The sequence below is a fragment of the Sphaerodactylus townsendi genome, linkage group LG05 (assembly GCF_021028975.2).
Source record: "Sphaerodactylus townsendi isolate TG3544 linkage group LG05, MPM_Stown_v2.3, whole genome shotgun sequence".
Lineage (NCBI taxonomy): Eukaryota > Metazoa > Chordata > Lepidosauria > Squamata > Sphaerodactylidae > Sphaerodactylus > Sphaerodactylus townsendi.
The window spans coordinates 131374444-131401038 of NC_059429.1; the positions used below are offsets into that span (position 1 = coordinate 131374444).

At 49.2% G+C, this 26595-nt stretch overlaps 1 protein-coding gene across 1 annotated transcript in view; it reads left to right on the top strand.

Annotated features, from left to right (window-relative positions):
- Positions 1 to 16907, top strand: part of LKAAEAR1 (LKAAEAR motif containing 1) — a 32697-nt gene extending 15790 nt beyond the window's left edge. Inside the window, exons 3-6 of the mRNA XM_048497926.1 lie at positions 3798 to 3922; positions 11213 to 11528; positions 15285 to 15407; positions 16727 to 16907. Coding sequence (XP_048353883.1) covers positions 3798 to 3922; positions 11213 to 11528; positions 15285 to 15407; positions 16727 to 16789 — 627 coding nt within the window. The 3' untranslated portion in view covers positions 16790 to 16907. The remainder of the gene's footprint in view (positions 1 to 3797; positions 3923 to 11212; positions 11529 to 15284; positions 15408 to 16726) is intronic.
- Positions 16908 to 26595: the final 9688 nt, after the last annotated feature.

A 26595-nucleotide genomic window follows, 5' to 3' on the forward strand; every position in this document is an offset into this window, starting at 1 on the left:
GGGCTTGCAATCTCCTTTTCCTTCCCCCCCTCCCTCACAACAAACACCCTGTAAGGTAGGTGGGGCTGAGAGAGCTCAGAAGAACTGTGACTAGCCCAAGGTCACCCAGCTGGCGTGCGTGGGAGTGCACAGGTTAATCTGAATTCCCCAGATAAGCCTCCACAGCTCAGGCAGCAGAGCAGGGAATCAAACCCAGTTCGTCCCGATTAGAGCACACCTGCTCTTAACCACTACGGCCCTGCTGCTCCATAGCCGACAAAGTGGGAAGTCACTGATATTGATCAAAACTTACGAAATGATTTATTGTTTCGTTCTTTATTTTTCTTACCTCTTATGAAATTGTTGATGAATTTTGAATTTGAGATTTTGTCATTTTGATTTTATTTGATGAAACTTGATAAAAATTGCATTTTAAAACAAAAACCAACACATGCATCTGAAGAAAGATTCATCTGAAGAAAGAGGGAGGTGAATCGAGCCATAAACCTAATGCTGCCAGGATGTAATTCAACCAGTGAATTCACATAGCACACAGAGAAATCCCAAACAGATGTGTGCATGCTTAGTTCCCTGTGCTGGATTACTACGCCGACTCTCCAGTTAAGCACAGGATGAAAAAAACAAGAATTCACCTTCCAGTTTCAAAGCCATCAAATCCAAGAACCACCTAAATCCGTGTCTTAAGTCCAAAACAGGTTTCCATCGGTAACAAACCACATTTTCAACAACTGTCTTCCTCTGGCTTAATACATCGATACTATTATTGCACGCGCTGTGACTTCATCCCGGGATAGAGCTGAAACATTGTTGTAAAAAAGTCATGAGCTTAAACAGTGCATTGGAATAATAACTATACACAGTTAGGTAATAAATACCTGCAGTGGTGGGATCCAAAAATTTTAGTAACAGGTTCCCATGGTGGTGGGATTCAAACTGTGGAGTAGCGCCAATGGGGCTGGGCGGGGCACGACGGGGGCGTGGCCGGGCATTCAGGGGGCGGGGCATTCCTGGGCGGGGCTGTGGCAAGGACGCAGCCGCTGCGCCGGTCCTTGGGCGGGAAACGAATGCACGCAGGCGCAGGCTGCCATGCACTCCGGTGCACCTCCTGCTAGACGGCTTCAAGTTCTGCGCGCAACTGCTGAGAGGAGGGGCGTAACTTAGGCAAAAATCACGTGGCAAAATCACCAAATAGCAAGCCCCTCTCGGCACACACAAATAATTAGTAACCTACTCTCGGGAACCTGTGAGAACCTGCTGGATTCCACCTTTGCATCAAATCCAAGAACCATCTAAATCCATGTCTTAAGTCCAAAACAGGTTTCCATCGGTAACAAACCACATTTTCAACAACTGTCTTCCTTAGTGGCGTAATACATCAAGACTATTATTGCACACGCTGTGACTTAATCCCGGGGATATAGCTGAAACATTGTTGTAAAAAAAAGTCATGCGCTTAAACAGTGCATTGGAATAATAATTATACACAGTTAGGTAATAAATACCTGTCATTAACTACAAAAGTATGATGAAAAGAACTGCGATATTTTAAAGCACATGCAGAATAATTTTTTTTTTAAATCATTTTATCATTTAGCCTTTATTTGGCATAAACAGTATAAAATCACATCGAAATCGCATCAAAATATAAACTTGCAACATATAGCAAAGGAAGTTGATTCATACATACTGTTGCTTCTGGGATATTTCCAGCAGAAAGTTCGTAGCCATTTTACAGAATGTAGCATCAGAATTATTTAATAAGAACACTAGTTCAGTTAGGTTTTCATCCCAGGAAACAGATGTTCAGGAATTGTTATTCCCATCAGTTTCTCACCAGCATGGCCAATTGGCCATGCTGACAGAGGCTGATGGGAATTGCAGTTCCTGAACATCTGGAGAGCCGCAGGTTCCCTACCCCTGGCTTAGTTCATCCAGCTCGCTAGGTATCACGGAAAGCAACCTCGAGTATTTGACTCTAATACTTGCCGATTTAGGACAACGGAATAATTGGTGAGTTAATGTTTCCAATTGATTTGCACCACATGAACACACCCTTTTGCACATTTCTAGATTGTTATAACTACCTCGTCGTATGGCAGAAGGGAAAACATCGAAGCGTGCGCGTGAAAAAACTATTCTCTGATCTGGATTGGTCAGATGATACAGATAGGAGGCCATTCCGTTATGTTGTGAGGGGATTGATCGATGTAAAGGTGAACGAGTTTTCCTCGCCGCCAGAGTGAAATAGTTCCATTCTCTCACCAACAATTTTTGTTTTAATAATGGATACGATTCTGAACAAGTTAAAGGTAGAGAATAATTCATTCCTCTTTTACAATCGTTTGCAAGGGGGTTTTGCTCTTCAGCGCAGTAATAAACACAGAAACAATCAATGGAGACATCATTTGGAAGTTTTTTCATTATTTATGTTTATTATATGGAACAATCACCAACTATCTTTAAGAGTGCAATGTCAACATTAGCCCAAATAAACTCAAAAATACACACGTTGCACTCTGGTTGTGTCTAATCTTATATATACTATATTAATATATATATAATATATTAATTATATATATTAATCTTATATATAATTGAACAACTCAACACTTCTATTTGTATTTACATTTCCTTATTTCTCTGACAAGGTTCTTAAAAATACAGCATAAGTCTTCCAACTCTTATAACTAAACATAAATAATCACTTCACTAAACATAAATAATTCAATTCTCTATTCAGAAACAAAACTTCAGTTCCATATAGTCCATGTATCAATTCTGTAGGTTCTACATAGAAACGTCTCGTGCGTATAGAACGTTTTTCGTGCGTCTTCCTCAGTATGCCAGTATGTTCAAACAACTTCCATCAGTTCTTTGAGGCTTCTAATGGGTATATCTGAAATTGAAATTACACAGATACATATATACTGAAATCACAATCATGCCTATTTCTCTATCTTTCTTGCACCAGTCCATCTCATCTGTCTTTCCTGCATCTTTTATTTCTTATTACTCCCATTACTCACGCATTATATGCAACACCCACGTAATGGTGAGACATCATGTTTATCTTGAATAGATGCTGAGGGTGAATTTATGATTCGTTACAGGAACATCAGATCCTACTCGAAAAGGCTTCCAGGACTTGCTCTCCTTTAGCTCTAGGTATCACCTACATTGGTAATAAGGGGGCTCAATACCTGCACCAGATAACCGTGCCCAGGCTCCGTAGAGCAATGATGTTGGCCCGTTGCAATGCCCTTCCATCAGCCGTATCAACAGGGAGATTCACTAAAACCCCTTACCACCCAAGGCTATGCATATGCAACGGGAACTGTGTTGACTCTATAGACCATATTTTACTTTATTGTCCACTTTACACAGGACCCAGAGTCAAATACCTGTCACCCCTGCTACTCAAAAAAGAGTATGCATCTGACTTGCAAAAGGTTACCTTTCTGTTGGACAGCCCCAGTAGTGATGCAAACGATGCAGTCACCAAATTTTTGGATTTGTATATAAAACAGCGCTTTAGGAGCAAATCCTGAACATCAGCCTTCTCGACCTGTACATTCATTTTAGCTTCCCTCTACCTGGTTAAGTGGATCTGTGCATATAATGTTGTTATGCCAATAAAGGTTCTTTGTTTGTTTGTTTGTTGTTGATTCGTTACTTACTTGGGTACAGCGTTTGCTATTGTAGAGAGGTCTGCCTGGAAGTTGGCAACCGGAGTGGCCTCTGATGGGCCAATCACAATTTCTGGTGTGTTTTTTCTCTCTCTTTCTCTTCCTTGCTAGTGGGGAGGGGGAGTTTCACTCCTATTGTCTGAGGTGCCCAGCAGCCACATTGCCATGGAGACATTTGTACACTCAAAGACCGGGACGTGCAACCAAGCCGGGCCAGGCCCAGAGGTGCAGCAGAGGTAAGAGACTAGGACACAAAGTAAGGGATTCAAGGGGTAGGAAAAGAGATTCCACCTCAACATTAGGAAGCCCTGACTGTCAGGGCTGTTCGACAGTGGAATGCACTGCCTCTGGGAGTGGTAGAGTCTCCTTCTTTGTAGGTTTTTAAAGAGAGGTTGGATGAGCATATGTCGGGAGTGCTTTGACTGTTATGTTCCTGCATTGCAGGGGGTTGGACTTGATGGCCCTTGGGGTCTCTTCCAACTTTATGATTCTATGCTGCATTGTTTAGACCTCACCTGGAATATTGTGAGCAGTTCTGGGCACCACAATTCAATAAGGATTATATGCCATTAAAGGTATTCGAAATCGAATTCAAGAAGGATATTGACAAGCTAGAATGGGTCCAGAGGAGGGCAACCAAAATGGTCAAAGGTCTGGAATCCATGCCCTACGAGGAGAAACTTAGGGAGCTGGGTAGGTTTAGTTTGGTGAAGAGAAGGTTAAGAGGTGGCAAGATAGCCTTGTTTAGATATCTGAAGGGATGTCATGTTGGTGAGGGAGCAAGCTTGTTTTCTGCTGCTCCAGAGACCAGGACCAGGAGTCATGGGTTCAAGGGGAAGGAACAGAGATTCCACCTAAACATTTGGAAGAATTTCCTGACTGTCAGGGCTGTTCGACAGTGGGATGCACTGCCCCGGAGTGTGGTGGAGTCTCCTTCTTTGTAGGTTTTTAAACAGAGGCTGGATGGCCGTCTGTCAGGAGTGCTTTGATTGTGTGTTCCTGCATGGCAGGGGGTTGGACTTGATGGCCCTGGGAGTCTCTCCCAACTCTATGATTCTATGATTCTTTGATTGGGAACAGCATGGCAATGAATGGAAAATAATGGGGGGGGGGGAGTTTCAGGGAAGAGAGCCACCTAGTCTCTCCCTCTAACCCCAGCAACGCTGTTCTAGATTATTTATTTCATTTTATTCCCCTATTTAGAAGAAGAAGAAGAAGAAGAGTTTGGATTTATATCCCCCCCTTTCTCTCCTGCAGGAGACTCAAAGGGGCTTACAATCTCCTTGCCCTTCCCCCCTCACAACAAACACCCTGTGAGGTAGGTGGGGCTGAGAGAGCTCCGAGAAGCTGTGACTAGCCCAAGGTCACCCAGCTGGCATGTGTGGGAGTGCACAGGCTAATCTGAATTCCCCAGATAAGCCTCCACAGCTCAGGCGGCAGAGCGGGGAATCAAACCCGGTTCCTCCAGATTAGATACACGAGCTCTTAACCTCCTACGCCACTGCTGCTCCTATGCCACTACACCACTATGCTTATTTCTTCGTTTATTTTATTGTGTGCTCTCTCTATCTCCTTCATGGGGACCCAGATCTTCGCCTCACCTCCATTTTTATTCTCACAACAACCCTGTGAGGTTGGGTAGGATGAAAGTGCGCCATTGGCTCCAGGTCGCCGAGCATGCCCCTGTGGCAGGGTGGGGATTCAAACCTGGATCTTCCAGATCCTAGTCCAGTGGTGGCACGGGTGCCAGAGGTGGCACTCAGAGCCCTCTCTGTGGGTACGCGCAAACAGAGTGTCCCCCCCCTCCCAACACATCTAGGCTGGCCTGGGCCGCTGGGCTCAATTAGTAGCATTAAACCTAAGACCCAGTTTTGGGGAAGCGGTGTAGGTAACCCTGTTAAGCACTGTTAAACCCCACTGATTTTCATGCAAAGAACTTCAGCATGATCCTTTACCTGGGAGTAAGCTCGGTTGCTGGCAATGGGGCTTGCTTCTGAGTAAACCCTCCTAGGGTCATGATTCACCCGTTGGAATTGTTGCACGGTGGCTTCAAAGCAAAGACACCGACTACCACCAAGCTTACTCCCGAGTAACGCTCGCCTCGGAGCCAACCGTTTTTTTCTAAACGAAAACCTCAGTATTCAAGTTAAGTTACTGCGTTGGCACTTTGCGATAAATAAGTGGGTTTTGGGTTGCAATTTGGGCACTTGTTCTCGAAAAGGTTCGCCATCGCTGTCCTAGTCCCATGCTGGCTCTTCACCCCTCAATTCTGTCAGTCAGTCCGATTTCTTTGCTCCAAACAGTGGCTTCTCAGAGGATATTTCCCCCGGGGGATACTTGCCGGAGCAAATGCGCATACCTGGTCTTAGCAAACAACAGCTGTTCTATTTGCGGATCAGAATTTTGACGGAGCTTCTAAAAATACATGCAGCCACCTTGTTAGGGTGGTAAATGTAGATGACGCGGTCACCACCACAAAGAATTGCAGCGGATCTCACTGGCTATTCTCATTCTTCCTCGCCCGCCCACTCCAGCTGCTACGTTGCTGGATTTTGTTCGTATGTGGATAAAAATACTTACTGGGATGCCGTGCAAATGACTGTGATCATTGTGCCGTCGTACATGCCGAATAATGCACTTTTTAATCCGCTTTCCAGGCACTTTAAAATCATTTCCAATGGGATTTTGCTGTTCACACAGTACAATCCAGTGGCGAGTGCATTGGAAGCCATTGAAAGTGCATTATTCAGGGATGACAGTGGAACGGGCCATCAGGTTGAAGCCAGAGGTGGGATCCAGCAGGTTCTCACAGAGAGTAGGTTACTAATTATTTGTGTGTGCCGAGAGGGGGTTGCTATTTGGTGATTTTGCCACGTGATTTTTGCCTTCGTTACGCCCCTCCTCTCAGCAGTAGTGCGCAGAACTTGAAGCAGTCTAGCAGGAGGTGCACCGGCGTGCGTGGCAGCCTGTGCGCTACTTCGGCGCGCAGGCATTCAAGTTTCCTCGCCCATGCGACGGGCATTAACAGCTGCTGCGCCCTGCCGCAGCGCCCCGCCTCTACAGGAACGTGCCTCCCCGCCTCCAGAATGCCCGGCCACTCCCCCGTTGTGCCCCGCCCAGCCCCATTGGCGCTACGCCACAGTTTGAATCCCACCACCATGAGAACCTGTTACTAAAAATTTTGGATCCCACCACTGGTTGCAGCCCATTCATGGGGAACCCCCTGTTGAGTTTTCAAGGCAAGGGATGTCCCGAGGTGGTTTGCCATCTCTGCACGGGCTGGGAGAGTTCTGAGAGAACTGCGACCGGCCCAAGGTCACCCAGCAGGCTTCGTGCGGAGGAGCAGAGAATCAACCCCGGTTCTTCAGATTAGAGTCCACCGCTAGTAAATGAATGCAAATAATTATGCTAATAACAACACTTGTAATAGTGGCCCTCAAAAGATCGGAAAACCTCGCCCGCTCGAATTCTCCCCTCTCGAAAACGGGGCTGGTTGAAGCACTTCTCACAAATTGTGACTACAGCTGCACACTAGGGGTGCCAGTGCGCACACACTAGCCTGTAGGATTACTCAAGTGTAGCATATTCTGTATGTAAAGAAAAGGGGTCAGTTTACTTGGCTTCCAGTTCTGGAGATGGAGCCCGCATTTCTCCATGGATTAATGAATCTGGAGTCTCTAATACATAGGTGTCGAACTCGCGGCCCTCCAGATGTTATGGACTACAGTTCCCATCATCCCCTGCCAGCATGATGGGATCGTTTCCTCTCTTGTTCCATAATGACTATCTAGGCATTTTTAATCCTGTCCTCAGGTGGCTCCCCCCCCCTTTGTTTACCCTCACAACCCCCCTGTGAGGTAGGCTAGGCTGAGAAAGTGTGATTGGCCCAAGGGCATCATCCAAGCTTCACAGCTGAGTGAGGACCTGAACTTTAATCTCACAGATCCTATTACAGCACTGTAACCACTACACCACACAACCTGTGTGCTTATCAGGGGCTAGCAGAACAGCGGGAGTGATAGCTAGTTTTCATCCCTAGAAGGTTTTTGGAGGGGCTTTCCCCACTACAGAAGGGAGCTAAGGTCGACTCGGTTCCTTTCAGTTGGGGGCGATTCCAGGCTGTCCCCACAGCAACTGAGTTGGCCCCCTGGAACCGAGCTAAGTGGGCGGGATCATCTTGGTGCCTGTTTCACTCCTCGATCGTGATTGGCGCTTGTGTTACGGTGGGAAACGGGAGCATTCTTTTTTTTTTACAGTTTTTACAGTTTACAGTTACATGCGCTTACTACCCGCCACGACTCTCCCGTTCTGCGCATGCCACAAAAGCAGCTCGTGATTGGTTGAACGGATGAGGTGTCGTTTCGATGCTTCCCCACTTCGAAGCGGTATCGATCTTGTTCCGGCAGAAAAGTGTAGCTCATAACTGCGACAAGGATGTTGCACTTCAGAGTGGGGGAGCTGAGACAAAACAGTGTTGAGCTCGGTGGCAGTGGGGATACACTGAGGCGAACCTGGGTAGAAACCAGTTCAACTCTGTCAGTGGGGAAAGCCCCTTTGCAGAGATGAACAGCAGCATTAGTTAAGTGTCCTCACAATTGACAAAATTCTAGAATCCCCCGGGCAAGCCTACCTCATAGGACTGTTGCGAGGATACGACAGAAGGGGATACGACAGATTACCCTGAACTGCTCGAAGGAAAGGCAAGATAAAAATCTGTGAGACAGATTAATTGGTTTTATTTATTTGCTTTATTTATAGCCCATCTTTCTTCCCAGCGGGGGACCCAAGGGGCTTACATAATTCTCCTCACCTTCATTTTACCTAAAAAGCCACCTTGCGAGTAGAGTTACCAATCTTCAGGTTGTACCACCATGGTATAGTGCAGTAGTTCTCAACCTTCCTAATGCTGCGACCCTTTAATACAGTTCCTCATGTTCTGGTGACCCCCAACCCTAACATTTACCCATTTTACAGATGGAGAACACTGATGTAGAGAGGCTTAGGTTACCCCTGTGAAAGGGCCGTTTGACCCCCAAAGGGGTCCCGACCCCCAGGTTGAGAACCACTGGTATAATGGTTAAGAGCAGGTGGATTCTAATCTGGAGAACCGGTTTTGATTCCCCACTCCTCCACAGGAGCAGCGGACTCTTATCTGGCGGACTGGGTTGGTTTTCCCCCTCCTACACATGAAGTCTGCCGGCTAACCTTGGTCTAATCACAGTTATCTCAGGATTCACAGCCTCACCTGCCTCACAAGGTGTCTGTTGTGGGGAGAGGAAGGGAGGGAGTTTGTAAGCCACCTTGAGACTCCTTACAATTGAGAAAAGCGGGGTATCAATCCAAACTCTCCTCCTTCCTCCTCCTCCTCCTCCTCTCAGAAGTGTACTATATAGATTCAACATAGATCCACACCAGAGGTGGGATCCAGCAGGTTCTCACAGGTTCCCGAGAGTAGGTTACTAATTATTTGTGTGTGCCGAGAGGGGGTTACTAATGGGTGATTTTGCCACGTGATGTTTGCCTTAGTGACACCCCTCCTCTCAGCAGTAGCGCGCAGAACCTGAAGCAGTCTAGCAGGAGGTGCACCGGCGCGCGTGGCAGCCGTAGCTCAAGCCAAGGCATTCGCCTCCTCAGCCTAAGGATCAAGGCGCAAGGCTGCCCCTTGCCACAGCCCCGCCCAGGAATGCCCCACCCCGGAATGCCCGGCCATGCCCCCGTTGTGCCCCGCCCAGCCCATTGGCGCTACACCACAGTTTGAATCCTACCACCATGGGAACCTGTTACTAAAATTGTTGGATCCCACCACTGATCCACACCAACTTTTCTGCTAACTTCCAATAGTTAGCAGAGTTTCACTCGGTTTCCCTCTTCTTTTGGCCAGCAGGGAAACTCACTTCGGACCGCCGAGCTACTCTGACTGGACTCCAGACGGAAACAGATTCCATCCCCACCCCCCACCCCCCTGTCTGGTGCCTAAAAGCTCACTAAACCCTCCAAAGGTAGGTGGCTTCTGATGTAAGGTTGCCAGTCCTAACAGGGTGGGGCTCTTCATGCATTAAAAGCGACAGACAGACATCGAGGTTCCTTCTGAGCTGGCATGAGGGAGGAAGATACCCCATTCTGAATAGCCAAAGCAATGGCTGGTGGATTCTGCACACAGCATATGTATAATGGGTTGCAACCAATTATAAAGGAAGCTGTTTTCCTTTTTCCTGTTTGCATGTTGTCCCTCCACCCATTCATAAGAACATAAGAACATAAGAACGAGCCTGCTGGATCAGACCAGAGTCCATCTAGTCCAGCTCTCTGCTACTCGCAGTGGCCCACAGGTGCCTTTGGGAGCTCACAAGCAGGATGTGAAAGCAATGGCCTTCTGCTGCTGCTGCTCCTGAGCACCTGGTCTGCTAAGGCATTTGCAATCTGAGATCAAGGAGGATCAAGATTGGTAGCCATAGATCGACTTCTCCTCCATAAATCTGTCCAAGCCCCTTTTAAAGCTATCCAGGTGAGTGGCCATCACCACCTCCTGTGGCAGCATATTCCAAACACCAATCAGACGTTGTGTGAAGAAGTGTTTCCTTTTATTAGTCCTAATTCTTCCCCCCAGCATTTTCAATGGATGCTCCCTGGTTCTAGTATTGTGAGAAAGAGAGAAAAATTTCTCTCTGTCCACATTTTCTACCCCAGGCATAATTTTATAGACTTCAATCATATCCCCCCTCAGACGTCCTCTCCAAACTAAAGAGTCCCAAACGCTGCAGCCTCTTCCCTCATAAGGAAGGTGCTCCAGAAGTCCTTCCATCATCCTCGTTGCCCTTCTCTGCACTTTTTCTATCTCTCTTCGATATTATCCTTTTTTGAGATGTGGCGACCAGAACTGGACACAGTACTCTGGCAGTAGTGCTTGGTCGCACCATCGGCTTTATATAAAAGCATTGGACAATCCTTGCAGTCATTTATGACATATCAACTCCTTTCCTAATGATCCCCAGCATAGAGTTTGCCTTTTTCACAGCTGCCATGCATTGAGTGGACATTCCCATGGAACTATCAACTAAGACGCCCAAATCCCTTTCCTGGTCTGTGACTGATAGCACTGACCCCTGTAGCGTGTATGTGAAGTTTGGGTTTTTTTGCCCCTATGTGCATCACTTTACTTTTTGCTACATTAAGAACATAAGAACATAAGAACAAGCCAGCTGGATCAGACCAGAGTCCATCTAGTCCAGCTCTCTGCTCCTCGCAGTGGCCCACCAGGTGCCTTTGGGAGCTCACCTGCAGGATGTGAAAGCAATGGCCTTCTGCTGCTGCTGCTCCCGATCACCTGGTTTGTTAAGGCATTTGCAATCTGAGATCAAGGAGGATCAAGATTGGGAGCCATAAATCGACTTCTCCTCCATAAATCTGTCCAAGCCCCTTTTAAAGCTATCCCCTTTTATAGCTATCCATTGAACTGCATTTGCCATTTGCCATATGGCCCCGCTGCCTTTTTCCCGTTTTAAAAACGGCCCTCTTTATCCCCGCAGCATTCGGTACCCAAGATCAACCAAGATGTCTGGCACCGAGATCAGCGTGGGCGGAAAGAAATCCAGCACCAGATTCAAGAAGATTTCGTGCGACACCGTGAAGATGTCCCCCGAGCAGAAGCGGCGCTACCTGGCCTTTGCCGATCCCAGCGACCCCAAAGCGAAGGCCATGCTGTCTGCCGTGGTCCTGAAGGACCGGAAGGCTGTCACAGAGGAGGAAAAGGAGACTGAGCAGAAGAAGCTGGTCGGGATCCTCAAGGCAGCCGAGGCTCGGAACCGCCTCCGGAACACAAGACTCCACTACCAGAATCTGAGGGTAAGCGTTCCTCGGTCTTCCTCTCGCAGAGTCTTACCCTTCCATAGGGTTGGCAGTTCCCCATGGCCACTGAAGAAGAAGAAGAAGAAGAGTTTGGATTTATATCCCCCCTTTCTCTCCTGCAGGAGACTCAAAGAGGCTGACAATCTCCTGGCTGTTCCCCCCTCACAACAAACACCCTGTGAGGTGGGTGGGGCTGAGAGAGCTCAGAAGAACTGTGACTAGCCCAAGGTCACCCAGCTGGCGTGTGTGGGAGTGTGCAGGCCAATCTGAATTCCCCAGATAAGCCTCCACCGCTCAGATGGCAGAGCTGGGAATCAAACCCGGTTCCTCCAGATTAGAGGTGGGATAGGGGGGTTGCAGAGGTGGGATCCAGCAGGTTCTCACCGGTTCCCGAGAGTAGGTTACTAATTATTGGTGTGTGCCGAGAGGGGGTTACTAATGGGTGATTTTGCCACGTGATGTTTGCCTTAGTTGCGCCCCTCCTCTCAGCAGTAGCGTGCAGAACTTGAAGCAGCCTAGCAGGAGGTGCACCGGCATGCGTGGCAGCCTGCGCCTGCGTGCATTCGTTTCCCGCCCAAGGACCGGCGCAGCGGCTAGCTGTGCCACAGCCCTGCCCAGGAATGCCCCGCCCCCAGAATGCCCACCCATGCCTCCGTCATGCCCCGCCCAGCCCCATTGGCGCTACGCCACAGTTTGAATCCCACCACCATGGGAACCTGTTACTAAAATGTTTGGATCCCACCATTGGGGGGATGGTTGCCAGATCCAAGTTTGGAAACTCCTGGAAATCCAGAGATGGAACAAAAAAAGAAGTATAGTGTAGCAAGGAAGAAGAAGAAGAAGAAGAAGAAGAAGAAGAAGAAGAAGAAGAAGAAGAAGAAGAAGAAGAAGAAGAAGAAGAAGAAGAAGAAGAAGAAGAAGAAGAAGTAGAAGAAGAAGAAGAAGAAGAAGAAGAGTTGGATTTATATCCCTCCTTTGTCTCCTCCTGTAGGAGACTCAAAGGGGCTTACAATCTCCTTTCCCTTCCGCCCTCACAACAAACACCCTGTGAGGTGGGTGGGGCAGAGAGAGGTCCAAATAACTGTGATCAGCCCAAGGTCACCCAGCTGGCATGTGTGGGAACACACAAGCTAATCTGATTCCCCAGATGAGCCTCCGCAGCTCAATTGGCGGAGCGGGGAATCAAACCCGGTTCCTCCAGATTAGAGTGCACCTGCTCTTAACCACTACACCGCTGCTGCTCCCAGCCCAAACCACAAGCCCAAACCACTAGACAGTGATTGCAAGCAAAAATATGTGTGAGCGCTAACACACCTGTATCTAATGTTAACAAAGAGCATCCGTATGAACATCTGCAGTGCGAATGATAGAGGTCCGGGTATTATACATCCAAATCGGAAGTCCATAACATGAATAACAAATGAACCTCAAGGAACAGAATTAAAGTGCAGTTTCCAAATCGGGTTCACAGAAGTGTAGAAAACAGGTTCATACATTCATAAAGTTCCAGGTTCACACATATAGACGGTGATCTCGATGATCTTCTGTTTTGTGGATCAAGAATTCCAGTATTAAGTAACTTAACAAATAGTGGAATAAGCTATTATGAAGAGCAGCAGTGGCGTAGGAGGTGAAGAGCTTGTGTATCTAATCTGGAGGAACCGGGTTTGATTCCCCGCTCTGCCACTTGAGCTGTGGAGGCTTATCTGGAGAATTCAGATTAGCCTGTGCACTCCCACACACACCAGCTGGGTGACCTTGGGCTAGTCACAGCTTCTCGGAGCTCTCTCAGCCCCACCCACCTCACTGGGTGTTTGTTGTGAGGGGGGAAGGGCAAGGAGATTGTCAGCCCCTTTGAGTCTCCTGCAGGAGAGGAAGGGGGATATAAATCCATACTCCTCCTCCTCCTCCTCCTCCCTCCTCCTCCCTTCTTCTTCTTCTTCTTCTTCTTCTTCTTCTTCTTCTTCTTCTTCTTCTTCTTCTTCTTCTTCTTCTTCTTCTTCTTCTTCTTCTTCTTCTTCTTCTTCTTCTTCTTCTTCTTCTTCTTCTTCTTAACCACCAAACCACATTGGTTAAGGTGGGGGACACACATGATTGCTCTCCTTAAGTATTTGAAGGGCTGTCACTTAGAGGAGGGCAGAGAGCCATTCCTGTTGGAAACAGAGGATAGGACCTGAAATAATGGGTATAATGGATATAAACTACAGAAGGAAAGGAACGGAACTGGCAGATCACAGGAGGAAACAGAAATTCCAGACCAGTTGGACCTACCGGGAAGTCTGATCTGCAACGGCTCTGCTTACGTTCCTATGGTCCACTTCTATTTCCACCCACAGGCTTGGCTTCTGGGTGCTGCTTCAATTGCACAAACAAACACACCCAGTTTTTGATCAACGCAGTCTCTTCAGAACAGCATTTGCTTTCCCTTGGGAAGGAGAAGAAGAAGAGTTTGGATTTATATCCCCCCTTTCTCTCCTGCAGGAGACTCAAAGGGGCTTACAATCTCCTTGCCCTTCCCCCCCTCACAACAAACACCCTGCGAGGTGGGTAGGGCCGAGAGAGCTCCGAGAAGCTGTGACTAGCCCAAGGTCACCCAGCTGGTGTGTGTGGGAGTGCACAGGCTAATCTGAATTCCCCAGATCAGCCTCCACAGCTCAGGCAGCAGAGCGGGGAATCAAACCCAGTTCCTCCAGATTAGATACCTGAGCTCTTAACCTCCTACGCCACTGCTGCTCCTCTTGTTAAAAGGGTCCCGGGAACGTGACGACAGTCAGCTGTTGACGGAGCCAATTCCAGCCCCTTCCGCACATGCAGAATGATGCACTTTCAATCCACTTTCACAATGGTTTGAAAGTGGATTTTGCTATCCCGCACAGTGAAATCCAGCTGCAAAGCGGATTGAAAGTGGATTGAAAATGCATTATTCTGCAATGCGGCTGAGAAGGGGTTCAAGCTACCCGAAATGCATGGCGGCATTTTCCAATGCGTTCTGAAAGCAGATGGAGGTTGTCATTTTCCTGGCACCCTGACGGAGAGCGAGAGGGCCTCGTACGCTCCTTCTTGGAAGCGGGGAAGTACCTGCCAATGCTTTCCCTCTGTTTTCTGTCATAATATTTGGAGTTTACAACCAGCAGGCCAAGTTTCTCCGCATGTAATCCCCGTGAGAAAGCCATTTCTGGAGAAGCAGCTTATTTTAGACCAGACGGCCTCGAGGAAAGTGTTTGGCTTGCGTCCTTCCCCTCCGCTCGGCCAAGTTTGAAGTCGTCCTCTGGCCCACGGGGTTCGGACTTGGCTGAGCCGAGCGGCGCGATACGAGCCCTTCTCTTTTCTCCAGTCCCCAAAGAAATGATATCATAACGGGGCTCCTTCTGTTATTAGGGGCCTCGTTGCTACTAACGGCTCTCACGATGACTAAGCTACAGTTAAAAACCTTGGAGTGGGGTTTTCTGCAGCTACTGTTCAAGCCGTTCTGGGAGGGACCTGCGATGCTCCCAGGCAGAGGCGTACCAAACAAAAAAGGCACCCAGGAATTAGCTAGGAGAGCCAAATGGAACCTCCATGGAAAGAAACAGTCTACCACTGAATGCTAGATGCTGGGGAAGGACAGCATAGGGAGAGCTGTTGTTTCATGCCCTGCTTGTAAGCCTCCAGGAAAGAGATGCTCAGCAATTCATAGAAGCGGGACTAGATATCTCCCATCTCTCTCTTTTTCTGAATGTCCACCTCCTTTCATTGGGTTTCTTTTCATCCCAGGCGCAAGAGATCCACTTCCTGATCTCCTTCCAGAGGTCCACCAAAGGCGCCGTTAGGCTGGAGCTGTTCCTCCCACCCAGGAAGAACCTCGCAAAACTGGCTGACTGCATGAACACCGTTCGGGTAGGTTGTCCGTGCAAACCTTCTGGCCCGGCAATTTCTCCTTTCTGCATCTGGGCAGGCAGGGCAAATGAGAAGGGCTGGCAGGCCGGAAGAGCATCGTGTGAACCAGATAGATAGATAGATAGATAGATAGATAGATAGATAGATAGATAGATAGATAGATAGACAGACAGACAGACAGACAGACAGACAGACAGACAGACAGACAGACAGACAGACAGACGGATTTAGGGATTTGACGGACGGATTGACCCGGACGGATGATTGTGACGATCGGATGGACCCGGACCCGGATCGAAGATAGACAGACCCGGGACGGACGATCGACGGACGCATCGACGGATCGACGCGACGGCCGGACGGACGGACGGACGGACGATAGATAGATAGATAGATAGATAGATAGATAGATAGATAGATAGATAGATAGATAGATAGATAGATAGATAGATAGATAGATAGATAGATAGATAGATGACAGACGGACGGACGGACGGACGGACGGACGGACGGACGGACGGACGGATGGACGGATGGATAGAAGCCCCTTCCGCACATGCAGAACAATGCACTTTCAATCCACTTTCAATGCACTTTGCAGCTGGATTTTACTGTGCAGAATTGCAAAATCCACTTGCAAACAATTGTAAAAATGGATTGAAAGTGCACTGTTCTGCATGTGCAGAAGAGGCCAGACACACAGACACACAGACAAGACACAGTTAAATACATAGAAAGAGAGACATACAAGAACAGAAAAGACTTGGGTAGACAGACAGATAGACAGATGGATGGATGATGAAGAAAAAGTTTGGATTTATTTCCCACCTTTCTTTCCTGTAAGGAGACTCAAAGGGGCTTCCTTTCCCTTCCTCTCCCCACAACAGACACCTGGTGAGCCAGGTGGGGCTGAGAGAGTTTCGAAGAACTGTGACTAGCCCAAGGTCACCCAGCAGGCTTCCTGTGTAGGAGCGGACAAACAAATCCAGTTCACCAGATTAGAGTCGGCTGCTCTTGCCCACTATACCACCCTACACAGACAGACAGACAGACAGACAGACAGACAGACAGACAGACAGACAGACAGACAGACAGACAGACAGACAGACAGACAGACAATACAGATAGATACAGGCAGACAGAAGGACAATGACATGGGGATCTGATAGGAAATGTAGTATACCAATACCTTCTTAAGACTTATTCAGTGTATATGTTGCTCTCTCTCCTTCCCAGAAACTGGGTTTATTTTCCTGATCCATTCTGGGCACTCTGATGCCCTCTGAAATCTTTCTTGTTTCCTTTTTCTGTGTCTTCAGAGGAGCCGCATTGAAGAGATTCTGGAAGATGAAAACGGTGAAATTTTTATCCGAAGGCCTTGACTGACATGTGGACCAGCATGGATGGCAGGAATCAGCTAGAGAGAGAAGTTTAGCCAGGCTGCAGCATTAGCAAAATGAGTGCAGTTCAATAAATGGCATGGATTCTTTTCAGCGAAAACAGTTCCAGGCAATGGGGGTCTCTCATCAAGATGGCGATTCCAGTCCAGGTTTTGAATGGCCCCGACCTGAATGTGCCCATTCAGAGCCAATGTGGCTAGCAGGTGGATTCTAATCTGGAGAATGGGGTTTGATTCCCCACTCCTCCACCTGAGTGGCGGAGGCTTACTTGGTGAACCAGATGTGTTTCTGCACTCCTACATTCCTGCTGGGTGACCTTGGGCTAGTCACAGTTCTCCGGAGCTCTCTCAGCCTCACCTACCTCACAAGAAGAGAAGAAGAAGAGTTGGATTTATATCCCCCCTTTCTCTCCTGCAGGAGACTCAAAGGGGCTTACAATCTCCTTGCCCTTCCCCCCTCACAACAAACACCCTGTGAGGTAGGTGGGGCTGAGAGAGCTCCGAGAAGCTGTGACTAGCCCAAGGTCACCCAGCTGGCGTGTGTGTGGGAGTGTACAGGCTAATCTGAATTCCCCAGATAAGCCTCCACAGCTCAGGCGGCAGAGCTGGGAATCAAACCCAGTTCCTCCAGATTAGATACATGAGCTCTTAACCTCCTATGCCACTGCTGCTCACCAGGTGGATTCCAATCTGGAGAACTGGGTTTGATTTCCCACTCCTCCAACTGAGTGGCAGAGACTTATCTGGTGAACCAAATGTGTTTCTGCACTCCTACATTCCTGCTGGGTGACCTTGGGCTCGTCACTGTTCTTCAGAACTCTCTGAACCCCACCTACCTGACAAGGTGTCTGCCGTGGGGAGAGGAAGGGAAAGGGGCTTGTAAGCCTTACAGGAAAGAAAGGTGAGGTATAAATCCAAACTCCTCCACCTACTCCTACTCCTACTCCCGTGGTGGCAAACCTTTGGCATTCCAGATGTTATGGACTACAATTCCCATCAGCCCCTGCCAGGATGGTAAATTGGCCATGCTGGCAGGGGCTGATGGGAATTGTAGTCCATAACATCTGGAGTGCCAAAGGTTCACCACCACTGTCCTACTCTCTCTTCTCCTTCTTCTTCTTCTCCTTCTCCTTCTTCTTCTTCCTCCTCCTCCTCCTCTTCTTCTTCTTCTTCTTCTTCATCATCATCATCATCATCATCATCATCATCTCAGCATTTATTGAGTAGAGAAGTCCAGGTGCACTGGATGTTTAACAAGTACCCATTTTCCAGTGTTATATGGAAGCGGCTCCTTGTTTCCAGCGTCTCTTGAACTCTCGCCGTGTTCCCTTAGCTTTAATCTGATGAGCCGTTGGCCTTGTGTGAACTAAGGGAGATTGTGGTTACTCAAACATTTGCGAGGCCTCTAGCCTGCAAAGGTTGTGTTTGCATATGTGAAGCTGTTATCCTGTGGAACGTTTATATTTCAAAAGAAGACGACGACGCCAGTTCGGGAAATGTGTTCTTTTCTGCTGATTTCTTATTCTGATGATGAGGCTACAGAAGAACAAATCAGTCCGGTTTCTTCCTTTCTTCCTCCCTGTTCTTAGACTGAGGGATTGAATAATAACAACATAAGCATATATAAGTCCCATAAATAACATCTCCCTCCGACTCTTCTCTGCAGCCTCCAAAAAATAAGCAACAAAATAAGTCGCCTGAGGATCAGAGTCCTCTAAGATAAATTGAGCTTTTCACTCAAAGCTTTTCACTCAAAGGTTACTCGAGAAAATATCGGCCATTTGTTGAAATGCTGTGGCTCAGTCTGGTGAAGTGGAAAAGAAAGAAAAGGGGAAGCGAACGGTTCAAACAAGTGTCATTGCACAATGCTTGCAAAGGAAAAGCGGGGCAAGGGGCCCCTCGCTCCCCTCCCTCTCTCCCGTTCCCTTGCATGGCAACCCGGCCGGTCCCTCCCTAATGTTCCCCTTCTTCTGCTAGGGTGGGTGGGCCATGTCCAGGTGGCCTATTGAGGACCAACATGGTGTAGTGGTTAAGAGCAGGTGGACGCCAATCTGGAGAACCAAATTTGATTCCCCTGCTCCTCCACATGAATGGCAAGTTTTAATCTGGAGAGGTTTGTTTTCCCACTCCTCCACATGGACAGATCTGCACAGCTCATTGTTCTCTCAGAACTGTCTCTGCCCCACTTACCTCACAAGGTTCCTGTTTTGGGGAGAGGACAGGAAAGGAGTTTGTAAGCTACTTTGAGACTCCTTATGGTTGAGGAAAGAAAAGTATAATAACCAACTCTTCTTCTCAAGCCCCTGTTCTGGACAGGATAGGGAAAAGGTCTTGACTCGAAGCTTTGCCCTCTGGCAGTACTGGGTGGCTTCCAATTCCTTGTGTCTTCTCAGCCAGAAACCTACAAGGAAGTGAGGGATTTGGGCATAGGTGCAGAGCACAGGATATGTGCTGCTCATCTGAGGAGTCTGAGGACAGTGGGTTGGTAGAACCTGAATGGCGGCTATACTGTACCACTTCTGCAATGCATCCCAAAAAAATTCTCTGCACATGGAAAAGCTGAGCGTGCGAAAACAAGGACCGAATCTATGGAACTGGACCACCTCAGCAGCAGTCCAGTCTTCTTGTGGGCCTGCTGTCTTCTTTGGCTAGGGTGGAAGGGAGTGGTTTTAATTGGGAAAATGTCGGGGGATATGACTGGTGGCTGCATCTTACAGTAAAACACACACACATTTGAAGGTGGAAGGTCGGACTTTGACTAGAATTTCCACTACTGGAAAGGAGTCATTTCCAACAATCTTCCTGCCTCTGCAGAGCGCTGATTTGCCGTTTGTGTAATTCCCAAAGGTCCCTCCCAGCAGCCATATTTCAGGGTTTAGGAGCAGTGCAGGAGGCAGAGAGGTTCTGTTCCACTAATGGAAGAGCCTTTTGTTAGTGGAAAACTGATCCCACCCCTGACCAACAGCCTGATGAGTGGTTTAAGAGCAGGTGCACTCTAATCTGGAGAACCGGGTTGGAATCCCTGCTCTGCCACTTGAGCTGTGGAGGCGTATCTGGTAAACCAGATTAGCTTGTGCACTCCCACACATGCCAGCTGGGTGACCCTGGGCTAGTCACAGTTCCTTGGAGTTCTCTCAGCCTCGCCTACCTCACAAGGTGTTTGTTGCGAGGGCAGAAGGGAAAGGAGATTGTCAGCCCCTTTGAGTCTCCTCACAGGAGAGATGGGGGGATATAAATCCAAGCTCCTCCTCCTCCTCCTCCTCCCCCTCCCCCTCCCCCTCTTCTTCTTCTTCTTCTTCTTCTTCTTCTTCTTCTTCTTCTTCTTCTTCTTCTTCTTCTTCACAAGCTCCTTACCAGACAAACAATCACAGCCTTGCCAGGAAGAGGCAGAGTTGTCTTCGCGTCTCGGAATGTTTCTCCAGTCCTTGGAATGTCACACAACCTCGAGTTTGAGGGAGGCCCAAAGAAACGGCCAGATTTTTTTTTTGCAGGCTGGATCTGGCCCAAGAAGAGACCGAGGAAGGAAGAGATACGATACAGGCCAAACCTGAGGGGCCAGCTGTTCTTTTGCAGACCTGATCCTCGGCGAGTGATTCTGTTGTCCACCTGAAGAGTCTCTGTTCCTCACGGCTGCATTTGCACAGTGATGAAAGTTCCACCAAGTCACAGAAAACTCATGGCGACCCCGTTGAGTTTTCAAAGCAAGAGAGAAACAGAGGTGGTTTGCCATTTTGGTATCATGTGACAGACCTGAGCTGAATAGACAGTACTGATCTTGGTAAACTGAAGGTCCAATTTGGTAGAAGGCAGCCTCGGGTATTTTTAAGACACCGCACTGTGGATATCAAACGTGACCTGCTAAAATCCCTGAGAGTCCATCCTCCAGTGTGGTGGAATGGTTAAGAGCAGGTGCACTCTAATCTGGAGAACCAGATTTGATTCCCCACTCTGCCACTGGAGCTGTGGCTTACCTGGTGAACCAGATTAGCTTGTGCACTCCAACACATGCCAGCTGGGTGATCTTGGACTAGTCGCAGTTCTTCGGAGTTCTCTCAGCCCCACCCACCTCACAGGGTATTTGTTGTTGGAGGGGGCGAAGGGAAAGGGGGCTCTTAGCCCCTTTGAGTCTCCTTACAGGAGAGAAAGGGGGGATATAAATCCAAACTACTCCTCCTCCTCCTCCTCCTCCTCCATTGGATCAGGTACCATTTTCCCCCAGTTCCAACACCTCATTCAGTAGAATCTAGCAACTGAAGTCTATATCAACGTTGGCAATCAGGTCATAGCCCCGCATGCTGGAAGAAACTTTATGTATGCCAGTATTTCTCCCGAGAAGAGGCCAATTAAATTAAGAACTAACAAACACAGATGAAATTGCAGAATGTTAACAAATGGCTGTGGCCAAAGCAACGTGGGCTGAGTTGGAGAGCTTCCTCATCCAACAATCAAGTTGCCGGTTCACTCCTAACGTTGTCCCAGACTTAGCTCACTTGGGTCAGGTAACCAGTTCACGACCATCAAGCCGGGGTCCATGAGTGACTGATTCCAAATACCCTCCCTTCCTTTTCTCTTTACAACAGTACATGTAAAAGGAATCTGGGAGTCTTAGTAAACCACAAACTAAACATGAGCTAGCAGTGTGATGCAGCAGCCAAGAAAGCCAATGCAATTCTGGACTGCATTAATAGGAGTATAGTGTCTAGATTGTGGGATGTAATAGTACCACTCTATTCTGCATTGTCAGACCTCACCTGGACCATTAGGAAGAACTTTCTGACAGTAAGTTCTGTTCAACAGTGGAATTTGTTCCCTCTCTCCTCCACATGAAGCCTGTTTGGTGATCTCAGGCTAATCACAGTTCTTTCTGGACTCTCTCAACCCCACTTACCTCACAAGGTGTCTGTTGAGGGGAGAGGAAGGGAAAGGAGTTTCTAGGCCACCTTAAGACTCCATATAGGAGAGAGAGGTGGGGTATAAATCCAAACTCTTCTTTTTCTGTAGGGAAGTTAAGCTATAAAATCCTTTTATTCAGCATGGCGTAGTGACGGAGAGAGCCAGCATGACGTGGTGGTTGAGCAATGGATTCCTTCACATGAGCAGCGGACTCTTATCTGGTGAACTGGATTTGTTTCCCCACCCCTCCACATGACGCCTGCTGGGTGACCTTGGGCCAGTCACAGTTCTCTCAGAACTCTCTCAGCCCCACTTACCACACAAGGTGTCTGTTGTGGGGGAGAGGAAGGGGAAGAGTTTGTAAGCTGACTTGAGTCTCCTTGCAGGACAGAAAGGCAGGTATAAATCCTAAACCTCCTTTTTCCAAAATGTCTCGATGTGGGCGTGATTTCCAGGAAGGATGGGTGGAGGCCTAGATTGTCTTCTGTAGGGAATTCAGAGGTGGGATCCAGCAGGTTCTCACCGGTTCCCGAGAGCAGGTTACTAATTATTTGTGTGTGCCGAGAGGGGGTTACTAATGGGTGATTTTGCCACGTGATTTTTGCCTTAGTTACGCCCCTCCTCTCAGCAGTAGCGTGCAGAACTTGAAGCAGTCTAGCAGGAGGTGCACCGCAGGTGGTGGTACTAGCGCTGCTTGCGCATGCTGCTCGCTTTCCGCCTGGGCGATTACAGTGCGGCTAAACGTCCCTGCCACAGCGCCCTCGGCCTTTCAGGAATGCCCTCCTCGGGCCCATCGTGCCCCCCCCCCCCCCCCCCCCCCCCCCCCCCCCCCCCCCCCCCCCCCCCCCCCCCCCCCCCCCCCCCCCCCCCCCCCCCCCCCCCCCCCCCCCCCCCCCCCCCCCCCCCCCCCCCCCCCCCCCCCCCCCCTTGCCCACCTCCCATTGGCTTTGCTTACACCACAGTTTGAATCCCACCACCATGGGAACCTGTTACTAAAATTTTTGGATCCCACCACTGAGGGAATTAATATCCAAGCATAATTGGTCAGAGTCCAACTAGACACGAATCGACAACCAAGAGAGAGAGGGAGGGAGGGAAAGAGGGAGAGATGGTGAATTTTTGCTTTCCCCTCTCTTGAAGTTGTCCTGGTTGCTGGGATTCCAGAGAAAACGCTGCCCTTATTGCTGGACTTGCACGACACCTACTGGGTGCACAGAACGATACAAGCCGCAAAGCGCCGAGCTTTGCAGAGCAGAAGGAACAAGGTGAATTCTCGCAAAACCGGCTGTTGAAGGGCACCGAGCGATCCGTGTCTGTTGGCTGCCGTTTCCATGGCTTCATCTTTTGCTTAACAGCCGGGCAAGGAAGAGCGGAAGGGTGAAGGATGAGCGAGGGACAGAGCGGGGGAATTTTGCAGCCAAATAAAGGTCGTGGGCAGGGGTGTAGCGGAAAACGATTCTCGGAAGACAGGCGCTCGATGGGCCTGAAACGCTTTGCGTTGGCGCAAGCATCCCTGCTCAGCCATCGAAAATGCTCGCAAGACATCCGTGAAAGTTTCGCACGGCGTTCGCAAAAGGGTTGCCAACCCCAGCTTGGGAAATTTCACAGAGATTTAAGGATGGATACTAGGGTGGGAAAGGGTGGGATATAATGCCATAGATGGTGCAGTGGTTAAGAGCAGGTGGATTCTAATCTGGAGAACTGGGTTTGCTTCCCCACTCCTCCACCTGAGTGGCGGAGGCTTATCCGGTGAACCAGATGTGCTGCTGCACTCCTACATTCCGGCTGGGTGACCTTGGGCTAGTCACAGTTCTCTGGAGCTCTCTCAGCCCCACCTGCCTCACAAAGGGTCTGTTGAGGGGAGAGGAAGGGAAAAGGAGCTTGTAAGTCACTTTGAGTCTCCTTACAGGAGAGAAAGGGGGATATACATCCAAACTTCTCCTCCTCTTCTTCTGCTTCTTCTTCTCCAAATTGAGAGACTGGCCCTGGGGCAGGGGCAATGGTGGGATCCAAACATTTTAGTAACAGGTTCCCATGGTGGTGGGATTCAAACTGTGGCGTAGCGCCAATGGGGTTGGGCGGGGCATTCCGGGGGTGTGGCTGGGCATTCCGGGAGCGGGGCATTCCTGGGCGGGGCTATGGCAAGGACACAGCCGCTGCACCGGTCCTTGGGCGGGAAACGAATGCACTCAGGCGCAGGCTGCCACGCACGCCGGTGCACCTCCTGCTAGACAGCTTCAAGTTCTGGGCGCTACTGCTGAGAGGAGGGGCGTAACTAAGGCAAAAATCACGTGGCAGAATCACCAATTAGTAACCCCCTCTCGGCACACACAAATAATTAGTAGCCTACTCTCGGGAACCTGCGAGAACCTGCTGGATCCCACCTCTGGGCAGGGGTATCTTTCTGATAAATGTGTGTGAAAAGTGTACCGTGACCTTAATGGCCCAAGCTAGCCTGATCTCATCAGATCTCCGAAGCTTAGCAGGATCGGCCCGGGTTAGTACTTGGATGGGAGACCATCAAGGACGTTCAGGGTTGTTACGCAGAGGCACACGATGGCAAACAACCTCTGTCTTCTCCTGCTTTGACTTAGATGGTCCTGGCTGGCCTGGTCTCATCAGGTCTCAGAAGTTAAGCATGGTCAGCCCTAGTTAATATTTCGATGGGAAACCACCAAGGAAGTCCAGGGCTGTTATGCAAAGACAAGCAACGGCAAACCACCTGGGTCACTGTAAGTTGTTTGCAGCTTGATGACACATCATACGCAAAGCGCTGCCAGGGTGGTGTAGTGGGTAAGAAGAAGAGTTTGGATTTATATCCCCCCTTTCTCTCCTGTATGGAGACACGAAGGGGCTTCTCCTTTCCCTCCCCCCCACAACAAACACCCTGTGAGGTAGGTGGGGCTGAGAGAGCCCTGAAGAACAGTGACTAGCCCAAGGTCACCCAGCTGGCATGTGTTGGGAGTGCACAAGCTAATCTGGTTCATCAGATAAGCCTCCACAGTTCAAAATGGCAGAGTGGGGAATCAAACCTGGTTCTGCAGATTAGAGACTCAAGCACCAGCAGAGACTCAAGCACCTAGCTCACCTGAGCCCACGTGTCAGCCAAGGCAGAGACAGAGGGAGTTGTTGTGTGTTAAACTTAGAAGCGCACACCTGCTAGCTCAGAGAAGGTACCTTCTGCAGCTGGGGGGAGCAGAGTCTTCGCAGGATGAAGCCTAACAGGCCAGAAGAGCCTATATCAAGCAGGTTAGCAGAATATCCCAGCCTGGGCACAACGAAGCTTGAGACTGCTGCAACGCTGCCTCTAACTTGTGGGTTCTGTGCAGAGGTGGGATCCAGCAGGTTCTCACAGGTTCCCGAGAGTAGGTTACTAATTATTTGTGTGTGCCGAGAGGGGGTTACTCATTGGTGATTTTGCCATGTGATTTTTGCCTTAGTTATGTCCCTCCTCTCAGCAGTAGCGCACAGAACTTGAAGCAGTCTAGCAGGAGGTGCACCGGCGTGCGTGGCAGCCTGGCCTGCGTGCATTCGTTTCCCGCCCAAGGACCGGCGCAGTGGCTGCGTCCTTGCCACAGCCCCGCCCAGGAATGCCCCGCCCCAGAATGCCCGGCCACCCCCCGGAATGCCCCGCCCAACCCCATTGGCGCTACGCCACAGTTTGAATCCCACCACCATGGGAACCTGTTACTAAAATTTTTGGATCCCACCACTGGTTCTGTGCATTCTGACCCTCGGACTGGACTTCTGATGCTGGAACCTGACTCTCGGACTGGACTCAGCTCCCTACGGTAACCCGGGCAGCTCAAGCCAGGACAGGACACCCCCAAGGAATACCAGAGGTGTGATGCAAAGGCAAGCAATGGCAAACCACCTCTAACATCTCTGGTGTTGAAAGGCTCATGGAGTGACCATCGGTCAGCTGTGACTTGACAGCCCCCCAAAAAAGTGTTTTCAAGTCACAGAGACTTATGGAGACGCCCTCCCACCCCCGGGTTTCCAAGGCAAGTATATTAAGCAGAGGTGGTTTGCCTTTTCCTCCATTCATAAAATCTTCCTTGTTGGTCTATCCTTCAAGAACTGACCCTGATTAGCTTTTGAAATCTGGGGAGATCGGCCTATACCAGGCTTCTGCAACCTGCGGCTCCGAGCCGCATGCGGCTCTTTCAGCCTTATACTGCAGCTCCACGTGGCCTGGAGGTCGGAGGGTAGAGTGGGCGTGTCCCTCTAGGAAAGGTGAGTGGAGGGGCCAAACTGGAGGCGGCTCCGTATGGAGCCACCCCTCCAGCTCGGTAGATCTGCGGGGCCATGGAAAATGGGTCCAAATGAACATAAGAACATAAGAACAAGCCAGCTGGATCAGACCAGAGTCCATCTAGTCCAGCTCTCTGCTACTCGCAGTGGCCCACCAGGTGCCTTTGGGAGCTCACCTGCAGGATGTGAAAGCAAGGGCCTTCTGCTGCTGCTGCTCCTGAGCACCTGGTCTGTTAAGGCATTTGCAATCTGAGATCAAGGAGGATCAAGATTGGTAGCCATAAATCGACTTCTCCTCCATAAATCTGTCCAAGCCCTTTTTAAAGCTATCCAGGTTAGTGGCCATCACCACCTCCTGTGGCAGCATATTCCAAACACCAATTACATGTTGCGTGAAGAAGTGTTTCCTTTTATTAGTCCTAATTCTTCCCCCCAGCATTTTCAATGGATGCCCCCTGGTTCTATGGGTGGTAAAGGTTGCTGACCCCTGTTCTATATTGTCCCATTCTATATCCCTTCCAATAAACACTCCATCCAATTTTCCCCAGGAATGCTTCTTACCAGGGTCTGATGGAAATTGTGGTTTTCGTGGCCTCCCCAGAAGGCTACGAAAACCACAAGTCCCGTCAACCACAGAAATCC